This window comes from Anolis sagrei, chromosome 5 (genome assembly GCF_037176765.1).
Source record: "Anolis sagrei isolate rAnoSag1 chromosome 5, rAnoSag1.mat, whole genome shotgun sequence".
Lineage (NCBI taxonomy): Eukaryota > Metazoa > Chordata > Lepidosauria > Squamata > Dactyloidae > Anolis > Anolis sagrei.
Window position 1 is genome coordinate 30,938,811 of NC_090025.1, and position 24,307 is coordinate 30,963,117.

Consider the following 24,307-nt stretch of genomic DNA (forward strand, 5'->3'; position numbering starts at 1 on the left):
ATAAAGACAATATAATAATATTCATATTGTGAACTCAATTCATGTGTATATGCACTTGTAAGACATCAAATGCCCTAGGTTCATTTTCTCCGAACATCCTTCTAAAATCAGATAGTTAATTGTTTCTTTGTTCACACAATGTCACTGATAAACATGAGAATGTTTCTAACAATACCCACGGGAATGCGTCTGTCAGGAACTATTTCACATCAGATTGATCTGATCTTCCTGGTAGTGAGACAGGAAAGAACAGTTATTCACTCAATGTACGTGCACCTTACAGATTGCAAAAAAAGAAAAATCCAATTAACTTCTGAAATGTTAATCACATTATATGGAATGTGATCACCAGCTCTTGATTACATTTTGAGAACCTGCCAAAAATGTTCATGTCTGGGTTATGAAGGCTTTGTGAACATTGTGAGGAAATACCACAAACCTAAGCAGTATGTGTTTAAGTTTCTTCATAATCTCACTTTATCTTTGTATCCTAGGGGGTTCAGCATCTTGGTCCAGCAACAGATTTTTATAAAAAACTTGCACTTGATTGTTCAGGACAGCAAACGGCTGTGGATCTGTTCCTTTTAAGTTCTCAGTATTCTGATTTGGCGTCTCTTGGTAAGAATTATTAACTTACACAGACAGTTTGTAAATTAAGATACGTTAGGCAACCGTTTTTGTGTTCTGTTGAACTGTGAAAAAAGTTCTAAAGTTCAAATTATCTTTTTATATAATTTAGTTCATGGAGAATTGTGCACAGACAACTAAGGTTTACAACATTTTTTCTCATGAGAAAGTACGTTGTAAATAAAAAGCCTAGAATCTTACCTAGAGTGTCAGCTGAAAGAAGCGTATATCTTTGGTGTTAGCTTTTAAGGAAGTTATGCAGTTCACTTTTTTAAAAATGCAAGGTGTTATGGGAGGAAGTTTAATTCCTGAAAGGTTGAAAAATGCTCCATTTTTTAGTATTCCTTGCTTGGCCTTGCAATATTTCAAGAAAAAAATTCTAATCCTTCCTTAGTACCAATCTTTCATGACTTTGCAGTTTGTTTTCAAAGAAGAAGCCATCTTTTTTGGATCAAATTACATTTTGTCCTTCTCCCACAATATTATAAATATGCTTTAGAACCTGAGAGATAGTATTTAAGGATGTGGGTTCAAACCATAAAAAGCCCATGGTTAAAAAAAAAATGGGGTTGTATAATTAATGTATGATTAAAGCCCATGCTAAAAAAAATTTTTTTTTAAAAAAAACAGTCTTTTTTAGGGGAGGATAGAATAATCAGTTATCCAAACACTTGCAGCTTCTAGATTTGTCTACTCTAATATGGTGTAAACATAGCCATATTTGGGAAAGCCTGTTATCAGGATGCCTCAAAATAATTTCCAAAAGAGCATTTTGTTGTGGATCCTGCCTATAGAATGCTCCTTTTGAGGATGTCTCTGGTTTTGCCTCTTCAGTACCTCGTGAGGACCGTTTTACTCTCAAAACCATTTTAAGCTCAGAATTTGGTTTTCTTCTTTTGATTTTTCTTGTCCTTAATTTTAAGTGTTATGATATTTTATTTTGGTGTTTCCCTTTATTAACAGATGTTGGGGTAAATGACCCCAGTGCACTTTGCTGCCCTACTTTTGAGTTTCAACCTCCTGTCATCTTTTGTGCATATCAAAAGGGCATTTATGGGACCATATCCAACTCAGATTCTTGTTAATGTAAATGGTAGAAAATAAAATGTTGCTGGTGAAGATATAGATGAAAATATAGCTTATTTTTCAAAATGATAGCTATTTGATATTGATGATTAAAAGGTGTATATATTTATATATCCAGAAGATTTTAAAAGTGAAGGCAACAATAGTCAAGCGTATGGGATAGACACCACAAAAAATAAGGCTAAAATACTGTATACTTTTTAAGAATAGTAAAAATACATCCAGGTTACTTTGGATCCAACAGCTTTTCATTTGATCTCACAACTGTGCACTGTGGTTTTGTGCCTACCTATTGCACCAATATATTTCCACTTAACAAATGTGCGGGTTCCTTTTCCCAGCTTTCCACTTGTGTGCAACTTAGAGTGGATACTGCTTGTGTAGCAGTACTGAAACTAGTTTATGACACCAATAAGATCCTGGCTCCAGATTGCAGGAGCCTATTGCTCAACTCAGATAGCATCTTGCTTGTTTGTTCTTTGCTATATAAAAATAACGCTTAAGGAAAATCCATATTTTGCCTGTCATATTTTTCATTACTTTGCTGTGCCCTCTGTTGCTATTATTTGTTAAAAGCTTGTTTAGCTGAGATTATGATAAATTGCTTTTTGCATTCATGGAAAGATTGTGGTCTTCTAGTCAGTAGAATCTAATGCTCAGACTAAACACTTTGCGTGCCATAGCATTGCACTCAATTCCCTGGCCCCCTAGATTTTTTGGGCTTGCACAAATCTTGACCAGGCCTTTTTAAATTTTTAAATTGCCTTGAACAGGCAGGGTTCTTTTAATATGTGTGTTATGGCGACAATTTTTATGCTTATTTTTAGTTTTGTTAATCTTATGGTTATGTTATTTTTTACTTTGTATGTTTGGTGATGTTACCTGGGAACCGCTATGAGTCCCCTCGGGGAGATGGAGCAGTATATAAATAAAGTTTTATTATTATTATTATTTTATTATTTTTATTATTTTTAAATTGACTTTGACTGTTAATAGATACATATTGTTCTTTCATTCTCTCTAATAGCTTGCATGTCCAAATATTCTGCTGGATGCATCTATTATTACCCATCTTTCCATCATATTCATAATCCTATTCAAGCAGAAAAACTTCAAAAAGACCTTAAAAGATACCTTACAAGAAAGATTGGATTTGAAGCAGTCATGAGAATAAGATGTACAAAAGGTATAAGTGTGAATCAGATGCATGGAATGTTGGTTAAATTTTAAGATGTTTCTAGAACTTGATAGAATGACTATTTTTTGGTGGAAAATGTTTCACACAATACGTATCTGTGTATTTATAGTTGAATATGCTGTTGTACTGAAATCAGTCATATGAACTCAGTATAGGATATGAAGTTCTAGTTATTGTTCTCAGGAGACAAGCATTGAGAGTACCTTCAAGCCCCATCACAGAAAGGCAACCCAGAAGGATTGGGTGGTATCGAAAGCCGCTCAGAGATCCAGGAGAACCAAAAGGAGCACATTCTCCTGTCCAGTTCTCTGCGTAGGCATCCACCAAGGCCACCAAAGTTGTCTCTGTCCCACAACCAGGCCTGAAACTAGACTGAAATGGATCTAGATAATCTGCTTCATCCAGGAACCCTTGGAGTTGCAAAGCCACCACACATTCCAGAACCTTACCTAAAAATGGAAGGTTAGAGACTGGTCTGCAGTTGTCCAGTACAGAGTAGTCTAGGGAAGGTTTTTAAAGAAGTGGTCTTACCACAGCCTCCTTGAGGCCTGCGGGATCCCTGCCCTGACGTAGGAAGGCATTAATACTTTCCTTGACCCACTCCACCAGTCCCCCTCTGGCCTGTTTTGTGAGCCAGGAAGGGCAAGGGTCTAAAGCACATGTGGTGGCTATCACATCTCCAAGAATCCTGTCCATATCCTCAGGCTCCACAAATGCTCTTTTTGCTGAATTTACTGCCCCATGTATCTTCAAATACATTTTTGCTTGTTTTCAATTGGAATCACTCTGAGTTCTTTGCCACTATCGGTCTAGTCCCTATCTCATGAATTTCAATGCTGCCAGCTCCTTAGTGAACCAAGAGACTGGTTTTGCTCCACTTTGTGAGAAGGGATGCTTCGAAGCATTTCAGAAATCGACAAGGGTTTCAACAGGATCACCTACCCATGTAGTGAGAAATTCCCCAAGAACCGTCAGGAATCCATCCGGATCCATAAGCCTTCTGAGGTGGACCATCTTAATGGGTCCCCCACCCCTGCAGAGGTTCTGAGTTTCAGGAAGTGTAAACCTGACCAGATAGTGATCTGTCCATGGCAACGGAACCACCGAGAGTTCCTCCATTCCCAGATCATCGTTCCCACCCTCTGTACAAAATACAAAGTCTAGAGTGTGTCCAGCAGCATGTGTAGGGCCAGATATCAATGGGACAGACCCATGGTTATCATGGCAGACATGAAGTCCTGAGCCATAAGTAAAACGTAAGGAAGCATGCATTATTCTCTTCACATTATAAATACGCTGATAAAATATGTTCTGCATAATTCTTTGAATGTGTCTAAATACAATATTCCAGTTATATTTTTTCCAGATAACCCAAATCACTGCCTGGCCTAATATACTGAGACCAAGCCAAGGGTTTAGCAACAGTATTCAAAGAGCTTTAAGTCAGCTATATTAAGAACGTATTTAACTACTTGAACTGTTACCTTAAGCATACATTCCAGGGACCAAAATGTATTGAACTCAGCAGGACTTGTTTCTGATTAAATAAGCAAACCTACGTTTACGCTGTGCTTTTGTAGCAGTTGTCATATCAACATACAATGTTTTACTTCATTTTAGGTCTTTCAATTCACACCTTTCATGGCAATTTTTTTGTGCGATCAACTGATTTATTATCACTTGCCAATGTCAATCCTGATGCTGGATTTGCAGTACAAATGTCCATTGAAGAAAGCCTGGCAGATACATCATTAGTCTGTTTTCAGACAGCACTTTTATATACCTCCAGCAAAGGTAACATCATCAACTACAGGCAGTCCCAGAGTTACAAACATCTGACTTGCAAATAACTCATTGTTAAGAATAAGGATGAGATGACAGGAAGTGAGAGAATCAACCCCTTGGAAGGGAAATTCATGGCTGGAAGAATTATGGGGAAAAGGTGCCTGCACTGAAGCTTTCTCACCAATCCATGTTTTCACAATTTTTCGAAATCCAGCTATCACAAGGATCGAAAGTGAGATGAAATCTTCGGAACAGGGGCACAGATAGCAAAAAACCCCAAAACAAAACAAAAAAAAACCCACACCACGGGGGTATTAACCATTTCCTATGCTCTCCAAAGCTAAAGAATATATACTTTTGACTGGAGTTGCACTTAAAAATGTACTTGTTGCAATTTACGTAGAAATTCAACTTTAAGAACAAACCTACAGAACCTATCTTGTTCGTAACTTGGGGACTGCCTGTACCATGTTTTTTTTCTCTCTCTAAGTAAAGCACAACCCTCCTCTCCACCCCAATGAAATTGATTTCTAATGTTGCCTATACTAATAGTGTGTGTTTGGATTGAAATGTGTGCTATGTTGACTTTTGTCTTAGAACATTAATATTTTGAGAAAAATAGTTATTATGCTGTTATTTCTCCTACAGGTGAGCGGAGAATTAGAATCCACACCCTTTGTTTGCCCGTGGTGACTTCACTGATAGATGTTTATGCTGGAGCAGATACACAAGCAATTCTGTGTCTTTTAGCCAATATGGGTGAGTTGAAAATAAATGTTTTATGTCTTATTTTTCCACTGTAATAAGCAATTGCATTGAACTTCTAATAATAAATATCAATTGTAAAGAACAGTTACATTATTTGGGTCTGCGTTGCAGAGAAAAGCAGGGTAGAAATTCCCTAAATAAATAGATAAATTATATCACTTCCAATTAGAATAAAGTAGAAGTTGAAGATTCAAAGTTTAGAGTGATTGTTTCATAAACATTTTATATATATTTCCAGTATTGATTTTAATAGTTCATGTTTAGTTATAAATTCATTATCTGCAGTTTTCTGAAACAAATGAGGCGGTATACATGGCTTTCTTACCTCATAATAATTCTGTGTAGTTGATCAGATTGAAAGTTGGATTGGCCTGAGATCATCCAAGTTATTCTGTGACTCAGTGGAAACTAGAGTCTAGCTCTTTCTAGTTCCACTCCATCATATTGTGCCCCTTTACCTAGTAGTCTCATGAAAACTGCACTTCTGGCTCTTTAGCTGTTTATTATCTTCAGTGATTTAATAAAATGAAAATGTGCTAGCAAAGTTTTAATCGCTGCAATGATATGCTGCTCACTGCCTCTTAATTGGATTGCCTTCATAATTATTTGCTACTACTTGACTTTCCATAGCTGTGGATCGATCAGTTTCATCAAGTTTGTCAGATGCTAGAGATGCCTTAGTGAACGCAGTGGTAGATTCATTGTCTGCTTATATGTCAACTGCATCAAACCTCCAACAATCTGCTTTGATTGCTCCAAATTCCCTCAGGCTTTTTCCTCTGTATGTTTTGGCTCTCTTCAAACAGGTACTTCATAGAAGTAGTTGTTCATATTGATTTTGAGTGTGTTTTTAAAGGATAAATATTAATGAATTATGTAAAAATACATATTTGTGAATGTATTTTTTTCTTATATTGTATCAGACACTAACTAGGTTGCCTAAATTAAGTGATGACCTATACATTATAAATAGCTTATATATCAATTTATATTATTATTGGAATTCTTGAAGAATTATATGTCAAAATTCTTTACTATATGCATTTTCGGAACTGATTGCTTGTAACCAGTCCTTTAATTTTGTGATAACAATTAAGGGAAACATACCAGCACATCAGATTTGTAAGAAATATTAGATGGACTGTTTCGGAAGGCTGTTACTAGCCTTAACTTTTTGCAATTTTCTATTGTAATTCTGGTGACTACACACCAGGTTCTATATACTGAAAGAAAGCAGTGGTGTGTTTCTAAAACACCGTCTCTCCTGAAAGTGAGGGAAGTTGTTGAGTAACTTGGATCCATGTATATTTGCCAGATCACATAAGGGCAGGAATGGCTGGTGAAGATAATGGCAGTTGTTGTGTGCATGCCCATGTTCCTAATTTGACCACAGTATCAGATTACTCCCAACTTTTTCCTCTTCGAACTGATTAATTCTATATTTTTAAACAGAAAGCATTTAGAACAGGCACAAGTACACGTTTGGACGATCGTGTGTATGCCATGTGCCAAATAAAAAGTCAACCATTGGTTCACTTAATGAAGATGTTATACCCAAGTTTGTACAGAATAGACCGTCTTACTGATGAGGTATGTTATGTTTTATATTGCATATATTGAGTAATAATTTGTAAGATTACTTAGAAAGTTTGGTTGGTTCAGAATATAGAAGCTAGTTTACTTTTTGTAAACTTAGTGGTCCTGAAAGATTCCCAATCCATTTTCTAACGTAACCCAGATAGAAGCATACATCACTGAACAAAGCCTTTTTGCACTTCTCCAGCTCCTCCTTCCTCTTCTTGATGGAGGTTTTCAAAAAAGTAGCCATGTTAGACACTTGCTGCATAAAAAGAAATGGGGGGAAAGAGAGAAATAGAAACGTGGTAGTACTATTGAGACTAACTGACTTTTATTTTAGCATGAACCTTTGTGGATATAATATAGATAAAATACCACTTCTTCAGATGCAGTACTGAATGGTATTAACCCTAAAAAATAAAACATATTTATAGAGTGGTGGGAGTAGGATAGAATGTAGTAGGATCCAGAAGGGTTCACATTATGTCCCTAGCTTTGAAGGGCTGAGCAGGTCATTTGATGGGGTTGATACAGGTTATTCCGATCTTTACAAGTACCATGTCCTTTTAATCTCTTACTAGATGTCTAGATGCCCAGGAAGGTTTAAATGTTCTGCAACTGGTTCTTGGTGATTCTGTCATTTCTTTTTTTTTTTAAATAAATTTTTATTAGTGATTTTCTTTCCAAACAGTAAAAACGGGGTTTTGGGGGAAGGGGGAAGGCGGGGGAGGTAAGAGAGGGGGGGTGGGGATAGGAGGGGGGGTGGGGAAAGATCGGGGGGGGGGGTGAGGGAGTACGTAAGTGGGGGTAGAGGGCATTGGTGGGGGGAAGGGAGTTCTTCCGTCTCTCTTCATATAAGTATTTCCTGTAGGTATTTCTTTCTCTTCTTCTTTAGTTTGGCAGTAGGTCGATAGAGCTTAGGTTTCTTTCTTATAGTTGTTATTGTTGGTGTTGTTACTTTATTGTTGCGGATAATTTAAGGATATTACTCTATAGTTATGGGTATTTTCCTTTCTTTCAGCCAGGTACTCAGGGGAGTCCAGTCGGTCTTCTTCGTATGTTTGTTGTTTGTTCTTGCTAGTATATACGTCAATTTGTCCATGCACATTATATCCATGATTTTTAGTGTCCATTCTTCTGTTTGTGGCCTACCCTCTTGCTTCCATGTCCTAGCATATACAATTCTGGCTGCTGTGATTATGTAGACAAAGAGCTTGTCCTCGTTGGTGTTCCAATTTATATCTGTCATCCCCAGGAGGAAACTTTCTGGTTTGAACGGTATCCTCTTTTTTAGCACTTTTTGGCAGATCTCTGTGATGTCTTTCCAATAGGATTTTGCTGTCTCGCAGGACCACCACATATGCATAAATGTTCCTCTGTTTTTCTTGCATTTCCAGCATCTGTCACTCTGGTTTTCGTTGAATTTTGCAATCTTGTGAGGGGTGATATACCATTGGTAGAACATCTTGGTCCAGTTTTCCTTAACGTCATAGGCATAGGTGTAGTTCATTCTTTTATTCCATAACGTTTCCCAATCTTCTAGAGGTATTGTTCTTCCTATATCTTTTGCCCATTTGGTCATGCATCCCTTTATCAGATCTTTTTCCGTGCTCCACTCCAGTAGTTGTCTATATATTTTTGTGATTGTTTTCTTCTTACTATCAAAGATCCTTTGCCATGTAGAGTTCTTTTCCTCAAATCCTTCTTTTTTATCTTTTATATAGTGATTGTTGATCTGCAAATACTGAAACCAATTCAAATTTGGGAATTTCGTGGATAGTTCTTCTTGTGTTCTTAACTTAGACATCCCTTTTTCTTTCTTTATACAATCTTCATAAGTGGGCCATGTCGCCCATCCCATTTCTCATCTGTGACATGCCTCTAGAGGTGAGAGCCACAGTGGGGTTTTCCTAAACATCCTTTTTTTGTATTTGTCCCTGATCTTCAGTAGGGCAGAGCGTACAAAATGGTTTCTGAAGTTTTTTTCTATACTCTTTCTTCCATACCAAAGGTATGAATGCCATCCTGCACGAAGGTCGTGGCCCTCTAATGTCAGCAGCTTTTTATTTTTCAGATTTATCCATTCCTGTACCCATTGGAGTCCACAGGCATCGCTATAGAGACCCAAATTCGGTAGACCTAGGCCTCCTCTTTTCCTCTCGTCTGTTAAATTAATATAGCTGATCCTGGGTTTTTTATTATTCCACACAAATCTTGTCAGGTCTTTGTTCCATTCTTTCACAATACTTGTTTTCCTTACTATTGGCAGGTTTTGGAACAAATACATCATTTTTGGTAAGATGTTGGTTTTTATTGCAGCTATTCTGCCCAGAAGAGATAATTGCATCGCGCTCCAATTTTTTAGATCTTTTTTAATTTCCTTCCATTTATGATCATAGTTGTTCTGTTAGTTGGGAGTTTCTTGCTGTTAAATATATTCCTAGGTATTTTATTTTGCTCGTAATTTGTAGCCCCGTTCTGCTCTTTAGCTCTTCCTGTCTTGGTTTGGTCATATTTTTAGTCAGAAGCATTGTTTTCTCTTTATTGATTCTCAGACCTGATACTGTGCCGAAGTCCTCCACTTTCTTAATCCATTGCTCTATGTTGCTTAAGGGGTCTTCTATCGTGAAAATAAGGTCGTCAGCAAAGGCCCTCAACTTATATGATTCTTTGCCTATTTTGAGTCCTTTTAGATCTTCGTCTTCCCTTATGTTATTTAGTAATATCTCCAATTCTAACACAAATATCAGGGGGGATAAAGGGCATCCCTGTCTTGTGCCCTTTTCTATCTTAATCTTCTTTGTAGCTGTCCCATTAATCCAGATGTCTGCTTCCTGGTCTTTGTAGATCTCATCTATTGCTTTTAGGAATGTGTAGCCCATGTCCATTTCCCTGAGTAGCAATTTGAAAAAGTCCCAATTCAATCGAACGAATGCCTTTTCTGCATCTATCGAGAGTAAGGCTAGTTCTTTTTCGTTGTGGGCTTCATAGTATTCTAGTATGTCGATTATATTTCTGACATTGTCCTTGATGTTTCTATTTGGCAGGAATCCGGACTGTTCTTCTTTAATCCACGTTGACAAGAATGTTTTTAGTCGTTCTGCAATTATATTGGTGAATATTTTGTAGTCAGTGTTAAGGAGAGATATAGGCCTATAATTTTTGATATTGGTGGGATCTGTATTTTCTTTGTGGATTAATGTTATATTTGCTGCTCTCGGTGATTCTGTCATTTCTAATGTCAGATTTGTGTCCCTCAGTACTCTTGTATAGAGACTGTTTTGTTTGTTTAGTGTAAAAGCATCATAGGATGTCATGTATTACATTGAACCATGAACAAGTAAATGTACCTCTGATGTGAGTCGTATTGGCCCCTCTAATACTGGTTTTAGAGTAGTTATGGGGATGTGGGTGGTATTTGGCTTTGTGTCTTGTCTCTTTATTGCCACCCATGTTATGTATCCTGTTGTAAGTGTGTACAGGCAGTCTCCAAGTTACGAATAAGGTAGGTTCTGTAGATTTGTTCTTAAGTTGAATTTGTTTGTAAATCGAACAGGTACATTTTATGTGTAATTCCAGCCAAATACACATATAACTATGAGTCATTTGGATGTTGGATGTTTGTAACTCAGGAACTGCCTGTAGTTGTTTAAGATTTGGAAGCTTCCTGTAAGCCAATAAGGGCCTGCTTCCCAGAATTTGTAAAAGGGTTGTGTTATTTTTCAGAACTGTTTGTGGCTCATTGATTATACATTTGAGTAGGCTTAGCTGTGGATTACACAAGCCAACAAAATCAAACTTTTTGTAATCATCAGAAATCAGAGTACCACAATTTAAATAATTTTTTAAAATCTGATTTTAAATATGTTTTTTTCCCTGTACGTCAACTTTTAAAAATATGACGACTGGTACATTACAGTGAACTACTGTAAAGTCTGCACATTTCACCTCATATTCCCATAACACAAGCCAACAAGTATTTTCATCAGATTTAATTTTAGGTCATTCTTATAAAGTTTTTTTGCACATAATTTATATCTGTGTTTATTTTTTCTCTATCACATGTAGTTTTTGTGATGAGGCTAACTGAATAATCAATGCATTTACACACTGATATCAATTAGATTCTGTTGATATCCGTGCGTAACTGCATTAATTATTCGATTAGCCTCATTGCTAAAACTACACATGATAGAGAAAAAATAAACACAGATCTAAATTTTGTGCAAAAAAAAATCCTCTATAAGAATTGGCTTGTGTTATAGGTAACCACTAAGTGTTCTGTCATTTTATATTTTTGGTCTATCTTGTAGTAAATCAGTAATTCTCAACGTGTGGGTCCCCAGGTGTTTTGGCCTACAACTCCCAGAATTACCAGCTGTTAGAATTTCTGGGAGTGGAGGCCAAAACATCTGGGGGCCTACAGGTTAAGAACCACTGCAGTAGATAGTTCTTGTGTATTAACCTTCCCTTGTTGGTTTTGTTTCTTCACCTCCTTAGGTAGTTATTGTAGTCTGAGAGATACCTGTTGTGTATCTAAGAGTTTTGAGTCTATCTTGTAGGTCTGAGTAGATGCAGTTGTATTAGAGGGCTTGGGTAGAAATAATAAATCTGGTAGGGTGTTATTTGTTTGGCACCCAGCCTATTAGTTTTTGGGGTATGGAAGCATGTTGAAACTGTTGATGACTGCTTGCTTGTACTCACTGTTTTGAGTTTTGAGTTATGGTGGTGAGCACCAGAGTTTGTAAAATTGAAAACTGAGACAAAATGGTTTTAAAAAGTAGAATGTTGAGGTATATTAGACACAGGGCAACAGTGAAATGAATTACGTTCCTTTCAGAGTCCCCAATTTGAAATGTATATATATATGTGTGTGTTTTCCTTTTTATGTTAGTACGCTTGCTCTACCTAATATGAGTATTAGGGATGAAAATATTTGGTTATTTGTTTGATTTATTAGGCATGTGTTCCACCAAGAGACCCAAAAATACATTATCCAGTTATGCAGTACAATGTGAATAACTCATAATGATCTTCCCTTCTATTAGGCAGATTGAACCAAAGCTGAACAAAAAAACAAGAGAAGTCTTGCAGGAAAAACATATAGTGCAGTCAGACGTTCTAATAAAAAAAATCCTTTCTCATTCCCTATGAGACCTGGTTCCATTATAACCCTGATGAAGAAAGTAGCCATTAGGAATTGGCTCATAAAAAACTGAATTAAGGCCATTTACAGACCTCTCTAATGCTGAAGTATAAGAAAATTGCAGATGATACACTTAATGTAACTTCTTGAGGCTTGTTCTAGCTCCTTTGCACTTGGCAACAACTCTGATCTTTATATTAATTTATAGCTTCCATTTCCACTTCTTTAACACCAGAAGGAACTTGCAGTTTCTCAAGTCGCTCCTGACATGAAAAAAAAATCCACGTTATCATAAGATGTTGCAATCTCCAGTTCATATAGTAGATTTAATTATCGTTTGATGGAAAAAACTTAGACATGTTGAAAGTTTGTAAAGGTTTTTTTTGGTGTAGGACTTATTGATGTACTACTAACAATAAGAATTTTAGAATTATTGTTATAGTCAATTTAGCAGCATTATTTTGTCTTTCTAATAGGGTGCAATACATGTCAATGATACAGTTGTACCTCAGCCTCCGCTTCAGCGATTGTCTGCAGAGAAGTTAACAAGAGAAGGAGCTTTTCTTTTGGACTGTGGCACAGTAAGCTGCATACTTGAGGCTCTTTTACTTTACCATTCTGTAATCTTTGTTGTTTTATTACATCTAACATATAAAGTAAAATTTGGAGCTAATATAAGAGAATTTTAGGTTTTTTAAGGAATGTTGCATTGTTATTGCTGGGATGGGCTGGTGAACTTTCTGCTAAAAATGTTTAGACTGCAGAAGAGAAGGCTGAGAGGAGACATGATGGCCATGCATATATTATGTGAGGGGAAGTCACAGGGTGGAGGGAGCAAACTTGATTTCTGCTGCCCTGGAGACTAGGACATGGAAAAATGGCATCAAATTACAGGAAAGGCAATTCCACCTGAACATTAGGAAGAACTTCTAAGCTGAGAGCTGTTCAGCAGTGGAACTCTCTGCTCCAGAGTATGGTGGAGTATCCTTCTTGGAGGCTTTTAAACAGAGGCTAGATGGCCATCTGTCAGGGGTGCTTTGAATGCAATTTTCCTGCTTCTTGGCAGGGGGTTGGACTGGATGGCCCACGAGGTCTCTTCCAACTCAATGATTCTATGATTCTAAACCATCAAGTTAATCAGTATCATCCTATTTATGTAAATAAACATTTTGGATTCAGCATTTTAAAGCATATAGTCTTAAATTGATCTCAGTGACTGGATGACTTACCAGAGATTTTACTTCAATGACACAGTTCTTTACATATTTTAGATATTTTACATTTGGATTGGAAGAAGCTGTGATAATAACTTCATAAAAGATGTCCTTGGATACCCTAATTATTTATCAGTACCTCAGAATTTGGTAAGATTCCATTTTAAATTATCTTGTTCTTGTAAATAATTGCTTATAACTTTTATGAGTCTGAGGATAGATTTCCTTTTTCTGAGAGGGCAGAGTGAAGGATCTTACAGAGCCTGGGAACAACCATTGATCATTCCTTGTCCCATGTTCCCATGAAATGTTTTTAAAAGGGTCTTCTGGAAGATCTCAAAACCCAGACACGCTTATGTATGGGCTGCAGTCCCTCAGATATTTTGAAACAACCATATAAAACTTCACAGATCATAACATTGGGTTGTGGTCTGTGCTTTTAACACCTCAATATTTTTATGTGAAGTTATTTTTGAAGCATGCAACTTTACAAGGACTATGAAAGCAATTCACATTATAACATTTCATGTTTGGAATTCTTTAACTCCTGTACAATTTCAGAATTTATAAAGAAAGTATAACAGTGTATTTTATTTTATTTTTTCTTCTGATTCTTCTAATATTCAATTAATTTTATCGTTGGGTTGTATTTTAATTATGTTATATTTTTGCCACTGTGTTATAATTATTTGACCAAAATGGTTTAAATTAAAGCAAATTAAATAAACATAAATCATGGACCAAAAAAGTGTCAATGATTTTGATAGTGTATGTTTTTTATCATTTACATTTAATTGAACTTAAATATAATTCCAGTTGTAAAAGATGAGGTGATAAATATAATGTTTTGTTCTTCTAGATGCAGCTTCCTGAATTAGATACTCTTTCTTCTGAACGAACCAGGTCTTTTATATCCTGGCTTAAGGAGAGCAAACCACTAAGTCCAGTACTTCTAGTAATAAAGTGAGTATTCATATGTATCAGCAATGCTATTTTAAGACGACAATTCATTTAGTATGCTGAGGAATGATCCACATAGTGAACTGTTGGTTTCAAAGTAGAAAGGTTTTCAGTGGCCTTACCTTCTTCAAGCTGTTCAAATGATGAGTGGAGGGAGTGCTGCTCTTTTATATGTGGTGGAGTCTTAGTTTCCAAGCAGTGGTTCCTACAGGGCAAGACTCATCTCATTTCTCAGATGCAACGGCACACAGAATGTTGTTTGGAGTTTTATAGTACAGCAGGCAACACCTCTTTAGAGGAAATTAGAAGTCTCTCCACGTTAAGCCTTCGATCGACCCATTCCCTCCTATCATTTCGCAAACAACTGAAAACTTGGATTTGGGAACAAACATTTGGCCCAGCATAAATATCTGTGCAATACAGTTCGAATTGACCCTGGATTGATGAATGCATTCATTGGACTATCTGGCTTTGGATCTATGCACAATAATCATCTAATGTTTATTTATTTTATTATTTATTACAGTCGCTTATACCCTGCCCTTCTCACTCCGAGGGGGACTCAGGGTGGCTTACACAACAAGGCACAATTCGATGCCCGCATTACATGACAACAAAAACATAACATCAATAACAATAGCAATTATAGCAATGATAACAATTAACATAAGCAGTCATTATTATCGGCAAAACATCCAAAAAACCCATAAAAGCAATTAAAACAATTAAACAATAAAAGCAATACAAACCTCATTGCTGGACAGCGTTTAACAGACTCATAGTTAGGTTCTACTTTCCACACATTGTCAGTCCTATCCATCTGGATTCCATATCTAATTGTCAGGATGCCCAAAGGCCTGGTCCCATAGCCACGTCTTTACCTTTCTCCTGAAGGCATATGTTTACATATGTTGTTTTAATATTGTTTTAAATTCTGGTTTAATTGCTTTTAATTGTTATTATTGTTTGGGCATGAAATAATGCCAATTGTGTAAGCCGCCCTGAGTCTCCTTCGGGATGAGAAGGTGGGATATAAATGTTGTAAATAAATAAATAGATAAATAAATATATTCCAGTTCAAAGGGGGCTGTATCTCAGTAGTAACAAAACCAGTGTGCGCAGCAGATAATATCCTATTTACTTGAGTCTAATGCTCACCTTTCTTGACTAAATTACATAGCCAAAATTGAGGTGTTTGTTGCAATGGATGGTGCATCAGAATTGTGGATGTAAACACGCTTGCTCCCCTCCAAGAGCCGAAGTCGCATCCCTCTGTCAGACCAAGGCAAGGGATGTGGCTTCCCAACTGGCCTCCTTCACAAGGCCTTCAAAACCAAAGCGGGGGCAGGCAGAGGCATAGCTGCTGGGCAAGCGGAAGCCACACCACTCTGTCTGGCCGAGGCTGATAAAAGTGTGGGGCACGGCTTCTTCTTGCTTGCACAATTGGACCTCTCATCAGGGCGGCAGGCAGTGATGGGCAAGAAGAATTTACATCCTTTCACCAGCTTCACACAATTCCCAACTTGGGCACATTGCATTAGATTACAAATCCTTGTTTTGTAATGTGCACCTTCAGAATTGAGGTGTGCATTATATTCGATGGCACACTATACTCAAATAAATACAGCAGCTATGATTGGTTTACATGATTCCAACAATTGACAAGAATGGACAAGGAATGACAATGAGAAAGTGATGATGTGGGAAAGTCTTTGGTTTGATTTAGTTTTGTTGTAGCAACTGAGTCAAAGGTTAACCAGTAGTTCCTTTTTTAGTCATCTGGTGTTTAGAGATATCAAATCAGGCACAATGGGTTAAACCCTTGTGCTGGCTGAACTGCTGACCTAAAGGTTGGCGGTTTTAATCCACAGGATGAGACAGTGAGCTGCTGTCTGTCAGCTCCAGCTTCTCATGCGGGGACATGAGAGAAGCCTCCCACAGGATGATAACACATTCGGGCATCCCTTTGGTAATGTCCCTGCAGACGACCAATTCGCTCACAGCAGAAGCGATTTGCAGTTTTTCAAGTGGCTTTTGACACAATAAAAAGGAAGTTATTAAAATATTATTGACTTATGATGTGATTCTGAAGAACTTTCTAATCCTATGTTGTGTTAATAAAAGCTGACTAGATGACCCTTAGAATAGGCTCAGTTTATTTCTAACAGGTGTTCAGTTTTGTACCTACCCAAGTAAGGTGACAGAGGGCTTTTAGAAATATGTATTGATGTCACTGAAGTTTGTTTAAACATTGTAAAAATACAAGCTCAGATGGAGTTTTTCTTTTGTTTCAGGGATGAAAGCCCTGCAAAAGCAGATTTTCTCCAGCACTTAGTTGAAGACAAGACAGAGGCAGCATATTCTTACTATGAATTTTTGCTTCACCTTCAACAACAAATTTGTAAATGAGAAGGAGAAAACAAACAACAAAAAATCAGTTCTGGACTTCTTATCTCAATTTTCAGCTGTGAAAGAAGCACACTGGAAGTGATAGAACCAGGCCTGGGTTCTTCAGCATCCTTTTCTAAAGGACAAAATACACATTTCCTGATGAATTTTAAAGTTCTGCTTCAGTATAAAAATGATGGTTATGATGCAGTTTCAGTAGTATGTTTTCAGCTGGTTTGTATGCATTTCCTATAGTGCAAACAATACGGTGCTTCTGTCTACTTTAAGCTGGTGAATTGACATTGTGATGTGAAATAGTATTTCTTAAAGAAATCTGACATCGGAGAGCCTTTCCCCTAATATTTAGTATGATAACCTTTCCAGATGATTTCCAGCAGAGATGCCAAAGTGCAGAGTTCCGTGCTGTTTATATGAATTTGTAAAGGAGATAATTCATATTTGAAAACTTCACCATTTTCTCTGTGAAGATTACAGAATTTCAATGCAACATACATACATTGTAGAAATTATATATATACGTATATATATATATATATAATGTACAGGAGCGATAACATTTGTAAAGAAAATGTATAAAAATGTAACTACAGAGTATGGATTGCGTAGTGTGGTGCAGTGTCGGTAATTGGATGACAGATCACTATTGGAGTTAAAGAATAAAGTTGACTGATGCATCTGAGACAAAAATCTGAATCCACATAGGAAAATGCAACTTTATAATTCATTTAATCAGTTCTTTTATGTGGATTTATTTATGATCAGCTAATTAAAGGTATTTTGCTTGATCATGTGTTTTTATATCTATGCGATTACTACATTTTAGACTAATATTTAATTTTGCTTGCTGTACTGAGAATAATTGTTTACTACCTTATTGTATAGAATTTCTGATAAATGGGAATGTTGCTAAATTTGGAATGAGATTTGGGTAAGGATATAGCTGGCTTATTGTTACTGCCCCACACGTACTCTGCAACAATTGTGGTTCTGGATTTCTCCTTTTCTCTTGCCGCCATGAGACATTAAAGAAAGTTTATATTTCACTTGAAGCTGGGAGTTTCTTCAGCATGTGATCCAAATATTAGCTTTTCTTTATTACTTTTTGAACCTGAGCCGTATGCAAACATGATGAATCATGTATGTGTGAGGCTACAAGAGAACACTTTTAAAACAAAAATCTTTATTAAAGAGGAAAAATAATTTTCAGTTTTAAAACCAATGTGTACATCTATTTTAAAAGAGGACAAATACATCCTCCTAGAGATATATTTACATCCCTGTATGCTTCCACCTGTTTGCAATGTCTGTTATGCAGCAAGTTGTTGGTTTTGCCTTCATTATCTTTTATTTTGTAGGTAAATATTTGTGACACTGCATTTTCCTTAATTTACCAAAAACATGCCAAAGGATTTTTTTCAAACGAAAATAATCTGCTTGTTCAGCTTCTGTTCATGGCACATTTTTGATGAGTATGTATGAGGATGTTGTGTTTGAACCAGAAGCTAATCACCTAATATTTTAAAGCGAGTATTTCCCATGCTTCCCAGTATGGGTGGATAAAATGCATCAAATTCATATTGGTTGAAATAGGCTGAAAATGTATGTCACGGAACCATGAATGTGTCAGATACTTATGTGTGATCTTAACAAGCAATTATTTTGGAATAAAACTGTTCTGGTGGAGATAAATGCCGAATACCCAAAAGCATCCAAAGCCATGATGTATGGTAAATTATCTGTAAAACCATAACTTTTATTCTTCTATATTTTCTATATAAAATCATTTTGAAAAATACATCTCGAAAGTATGTGCTTTTAGTAAGATATTCGTTGCCTGTTAGTTGGAAAATATCAGCATTTAGACGTTCATTTTCCCGTACGACTATATAATACTAAAAAGGGTGCTGTCAGGTGAATTGATGGCTAACTACCAACAAGAAGAGGATGATTCCTGTAAAGCTCCTTTAATGATCTTCTGCAAAGGGAAAGGTAAACAAATGATTTTCAAGTGGGTTTCATATACATGTCTAATTCAGATAGGATACCTGCCTTAGATCTGTTGATAACAAACACGTCATTGAATTGTTTAGTCCTTTCACTTACATCTGATCTACAAGCAGAAAGGAGTAAATAAATAGTCACAAGTGTTTTCTACTGTTGTCAAATAGTTCAATTGCTGATCAATACTGAACTCTGATAAGCAAGTCCTTGTTCCTTTTTAAAAGATTCCCTTAAGTATCATTCCTTACGTTTGCAATGCTGAAATCTGTAACACTAGACCTTTTTTATTTGCAGTAGCTCTTCTACGTGTTCAGAGCACTTGACATACATAATCTTGTAATCCTTTCAACAGCTGAGAGTTACAGGTATTGCTACTTGATCATATTACCTCTTAAGAGAGTAAATGTGAGACATTGTGTGAGTAAATGAAGCCATTTTTTCTGCCTTCTGCCACTTTTCACTGCTGATAAATGTACTTTGGCCACATAATGAGAAGACAGGAAAGCTTGGAGAAGATAATGATGCTGGGGAAAATGGAAGGAAAAAGGAAGAGGGGCCGACGAAGGGCAAGATGGATGGAGGTTATCCTTGAAGTGACCTTAAAGGAGCTGGGGGTGGACATGGGTAACAGGGAGCTCTGGCACGGGCTAGTCCATGAGGTCACAAAAAGTCGGAAGTGACTGAACAAATAAACAACACAAATGTATGCCATCTGGGTCACTTGAACTGCCACAATGGATTAATGCTGCACTATTCCATGCAGCATTTACATTTAAATATACAGACAATTATGAACACACCTAGTCTTATTTTGGAAGCTAAGCTGGGCAGTATCAATTAACAGCTAGATGGGAGACCAGTAAATATCCAGATAGGGCTAGTAAAGAATCCTGTTTAAAGTCTTGGGAAAGCTGTTTACAGCACTGGATTACATTGATCCGTGGTGTGACTCGGTCTGAGGCAGTTTCCTGTGTTTCTTCCTAAAACAGATCATTTGTTTTTCTAGTCTTCACTTGGATGATAAAAGAATAAACTCTTAAGGGTACACAATAACATCCTGGGAATAGTGGTTGTCCAAACAGCATCACTCATGCCACACTGATACTTTTTAGACTGAAGATATTAAATCCAGTCGGCCCTCCGCAGTTGCAAGTTTCAACTGATGGGGATTTGATTATTTATCACAAATTTCAATCTCTAGCTCCTCTCCAGTGCAATTCTGTTGTTAACTTCTGGTGGGGACAGCAGGAGATGCTCTTTACAAACTTGGGTTGAGCCAAGTTTTAAGGCTCCTTGGAAGCTTTATATTCATCTCCCCCTTTTATCTGAAAATAGCGTCATCCATGTTGCCTGCTAAGAGTAATAGTGAAGAAGAAAAATACTGAGAAACCTGTCTGAATTTAAGTATTAGATTATGCTGTCAAATCATTTGGTGACATGCTTTTTGCAGGACTCAGCATGCCTTGGGAAGAGAAATGCCATGGAACAGTATGTGGGCTATTCGTGTTTAAAAGCTTTGGCTAATGGAGAAAAAATACCTTGATGTGAAAAATGTGTTTTATATTTCACCTTGCATCTAGCATATAAAGTATGTGCAAGGCATCAGTCATTCTCCATTTTAAATTGCTGGACTAAGCTAGTTCATGTTTGTTTTTTATTCAATACTATGTTGCTTCACAATTTTATCATTATTCTACTGATACAGTTGTTACTTGTAATTGTTTTTGTTGTTTTTAATTGCTTTTATTTACTGCTGCTACTTATTACATTGTAAGCTTATAGAATCAAGTTGGAAGAAACCATAACCATCCAATTCGATCCACTTCTGCCATGCAACAACACACAATCAAAGCACTCCTGACAGATGCTAATCCAATCTCTTCTCTGTTTTTTCATATATTTTTGTATATCAATATTTTTGACATGATAGCTTTAGCTTTAAATGAGCTTCAATCTTCCCTCATTTCATTGGGGAAAAGTTGCATGATAAGCAGATTATTATTTTTCCATGTCAGGAGCAACTTGAGAAACTGCAAGTTGCTTCTGGTGTGAGCGAATTAATCTGCAAGGATGTTGCACAGGGGATGCCCGGATGTTTCATCATCCTGTGGAAGGCATCTCTCATGTCCCCGCATGGAAAGCTGGAGCTGACGGAGTTCACCCTGCTCCCCAAATTTGGACCACCGACCTTTTGATCAGCAGTCCTGCTGGCACAAGGGTTTAACCCATTGCGCACAAGGATTTAACCCATTGCGCGCAAGGGTTTAACCCATTGCGCGCAAGGGTTTAACCCATTGCGTCACCGGGGACTCCTCCAATCTCTGCCAAAAACTTTACAGAGAGGGCTCTTAGGTGGTATATTCCATAGCCGAAAAGCTCTTGCTGTAAGGAAGATCTTCATGTCCCTATTAAAGCAGCTCCACTGGCTGCCAATTCTGGACCTAATTTGGCCCAGCTTACCTATTTAAATGTATCTCCCTCTATGAACCATCACATAGGTTAAGATCTTCTGGGGAGGTCCTACTCTCGGTCCTGCCTCCGTTGCAAGTGTGGTTGATTGGGACAAGAGAGATTAGGCCTTCTCAGTGGTGGCACCTCAGTTCTGGAACTCTCTCCCCAGTTTACTCTTCTTAATTAAGAAAAAAAACATATGTACAATGTGATCAGTTGCATCAACTCACACAACGTCCTTTTATGAGAGATTTAAAATGGTCTTTCTTTGTCCATGTGGATAAACTTGGGCAGCTTATGAAGCTAGAGCACACTCCAAAATCTCTCTGTGCTTCTCTCTTCTCTCTGAACGAAAAAAATCTAACAGTATCCAAAAGTCCCAGGCTCAGACTGCTCCCCAAGCATTGCCCAACCAATCAGCTTCAATGCATCTCATCTTATTTTACAGTTCACACACACAAATTCACTGATTTCTTGCATGCTCCAACAGAAAATGCTTCTGGAACATGGCCATACAGCCCAGAAAACGCACAGCAATCCAAGGCTAAAGATCTTGGAAACCTAGAACTCCAGTTATGATAGCAGGCAGCTGCTGTAGCATTGAGCCAGGACAGTTAAAGTAGTGTCAAACTGCATTACTTCTAAGTGTAGATGCACCCAGAGTGAACTGGGAGGGAATTCTACCATTCTGGTTATGTGATGGGATGATTAATGAGGAAGATGAGAAAGAAAGATAGGAATGAATGATAGACTTCAGCAAAGGCAGAAGAGGAGACTGGTGAGATTGCATATGAAAATATATATGAGATGGGGAGAGAAATTGCAATCAGTGCCACTTTCTTCACTGGAAGAGGAGGCAAGTGTTTAATATTTTCGTGCAAGTCCTTGCATTACAAAAACCATAAGACTCGCTGTTTTGTGGGTTGTTGTTTTTCTGTCGGCCGAACGGAGGAGGAAGAGGAGAGCAGCACCGAAGGGAGGACGAGGAGCGCCTTCCCCTTTAACCCCCTCCCTCTTCCCTCCCCCTCGACTCCAGCCTCGCCCTCCGACGGAGCGCCTTTCCGCTTCAGTCGCGCGGGAGCAGCAGAAGCAGAAGCAGAAGCAGAGAGCAAGCAAGGAAGGAGGGCAGAGATGCTCCCTGCAGCCAAGCAGCTGCTGCGGGGCTGCCCCGGGAGGTGGAGGGCCATGCCGCCTCCTCTTCCTCTTCTTCCTCGGCCCCTGAGGCTTCTGGTGGCCGCTTTGGCGGATGGAAAAGGAGGAGAGGGAAGAGCAGGAGCCTGTGCGCGACACCGGGGCAGGTTGTGGCCGGTGAGTGGGGCGCAGCCGTGGCTTTTGGGGTCTGGAATTGGGGAGGAAACTTTGCTACGAGCGCACTCCTTCCCATCTTTGCGTCTTCTTTTCCTTCTCCCTCTTCTCTCCTTTCTCCTTCTTCTCTTCCTTCTCCCTTTCCTTCTCCGTCTTTTCTCCTCTTCCTTCTCCCTCTCCTTCTCCCTCTTCTCCTCAGTCTTTTTCTTCTGTCCCTCTTCTGCTCTTCTTCCTCCCTCTTCTCCTTTCCTTCTCCTTCTTCTCCTTCGCCCTCTTCTCCCCCTTCGCCTTCATTTCTTCTCCTTCTCGCTTTTCTCCTTCACATTCTTTTTCTCTTCTCCCTCTTCTTCTCCTTCTCCCTCTTCTCCCCCTCCTTCTTTCCTTCTCCTTCATCTTCTCTTCCTTCTCCCCTTCTCCCTTTTCTCCTCCCCTTTCTCTTCTCTTCCTTCTCTCTCTTCTTTTTTTCTTCTCTTCCTTCTCCCTCTTCTCCCCTTTCTTATTCTCCCTCTTCTCCTCCCCTTTCTCCTTCTCTTCCTTCTTCCTCTTCTTTTCTTCTCTTCCTTCTCCCACTCCTCTTCCTTCGCCCTCTTCTCCCCCTTCGCCTTCTTTCCTTCTCCTTCATCTTCCTTCTCCCTCTTCTTCTTTTCTTCTCTTCCTTCTCTTCTCCTGCTACGCCCTCTTCTCCTCCTTCGCCTTCTTTCCTCCTCCTTCTCCCTCTTCTTTTCCGCCTTCTCCTTCTCTTCTTTTCCGCCTTCTCCTTCTCTTCCTTCTCCTTCTTGGCAGAGCAACTTGGGCTTGTTGCTTTTACTTTGCGGCTTCCTGTCGCCTAAGACGACCAGGGCGTGGAGGTTGGGAACACAAAGTCCCGGCACAAAAACAAGCAAAGGAAGGGGACTTTGCGGAGGATTACAACACCCGGAATCCCCTCTCCAGGAAGGCCAGTCGCTGGCTGGCTGACTGGCTTGCTTTCTTCTCCCAGTCTTGCAAAAGACAAGTTGGTTTTGTTGGAAAATATGCGTGTGCGCGCGCCTTCCAAGTCAAAGTCTTGTCGACTTTTGGGTAATCCCGTGACTTTTCGGGTGGAGTGCCTCTACTACACTGTAGAACAAGCATGGGCAAACTTGGGCCCTCCAGGTGTTTGGGATTGTAGCTCCCACAATTCTGGGAGTTTAAGTCCAAAACACCTGGAGGGCCAAAGTTTGCCCATGCCTGCTACTGCAGACATGGGCAAATTTCGGTCCTCCAGGTGTTTGAGCAGTCTGAGCAGTTTAACTTCCATATCTGAGCAGTTTAACTTCCATAGCATTGAGTCAGGGCAGTCAAAATGATATCGAACTACTTTAGGAGATTCCTAAGGAGATTCCATCTGAACATGAGGAAGAACTTCCTGACTGTGACAGCTGTTCAGCAGTGGAACTCTCTGCCCAGGAGTGTGGTGGAGGCTCCCTCTTTGGAAGCTTTTAAACTGAGGCTGGATGGCCATCTGTCTGGGGTGATTTGAATGCAATATTCCTGCTTCCTGGCAGGGGGTTGGACTGGATGGCCCATGAGGTCTCTTCCAACTCTAGGATTCTATGATCTAGTTCCATAATATCGGTGCACCTATGGATTATTTGGCAAAGAATACTAAGAGGTGGTTTTGCCAGTCACTTCCATCCTCAACAGCCCCTGGGATTCATTGGTGGTCTCCCATCCAAGTATTGCTTAGCTTCCAGTAGTTTGTAGAGTGAGACAGCCAATTCTCTCACACTAGAAGCGATTTGCAGTTTCTCAGGTTGC

At 38.5% G+C, this 24,307-nt stretch overlaps 2 protein-coding genes across 5 annotated transcripts in view; both read left to right on the top strand.

Annotated features, from left to right (window-relative positions):
• SEC24B (SEC24 homolog B, COPII coat complex component) overlaps positions 1-18,566 on the top strand; it is a 54,342-nt gene extending 35,776 nt beyond the window's left edge. For 3 of the 4 annotated variants that reach the window (XM_060779110.2, XM_060779111.2, XM_060779112.2), the window contains 10 exons: positions 495-618; positions 2,741-2,899; positions 4,532-4,705; positions 5,345-5,455; positions 6,095-6,270; positions 6,917-7,054; positions 12,665-12,769; positions 13,460-13,552; positions 14,262-14,365; positions 16,657-18,566. In XM_060779110.2, the coding sequence (XP_060635093.2) occupies positions 495-618; positions 2,741-2,899; positions 4,532-4,705; positions 5,345-5,455; positions 6,095-6,270; positions 6,917-7,054; positions 12,665-12,769; positions 13,460-13,552; positions 14,262-14,365; positions 16,657-16,771 (1,299 nt within the window). In that variant the 3' untranslated portion in view covers positions 16,772-18,566. Of the gene's footprint in view, positions 1-494; positions 619-2,740; positions 2,900-4,531; positions 4,706-5,344; positions 5,456-6,094; positions 6,271-6,916; positions 7,055-12,664; positions 12,770-13,459; positions 13,553-14,261; positions 14,366-16,656 lie in introns of those variants that run through there. The other variant, XM_060779113.2, reaches the window with a different exon arrangement.
• Positions 18,567-22,268: 3,702 nt separating this feature from the next.
• The window catches only part of MCUB (mitochondrial calcium uniporter dominant negative subunit beta), a 99,128-nt gene continuing 97,089 nt past the window's right edge, over positions 22,269-24,307 (top strand). The window contains exon 1 of the mRNA XM_060779104.2: positions 22,269-22,531. Coding sequence (XP_060635087.2) covers positions 22,355-22,531 — 177 coding nt within the window. The 5' untranslated portion in view covers positions 22,269-22,354. The remainder of the gene's footprint in view (positions 22,532-24,307) is intronic.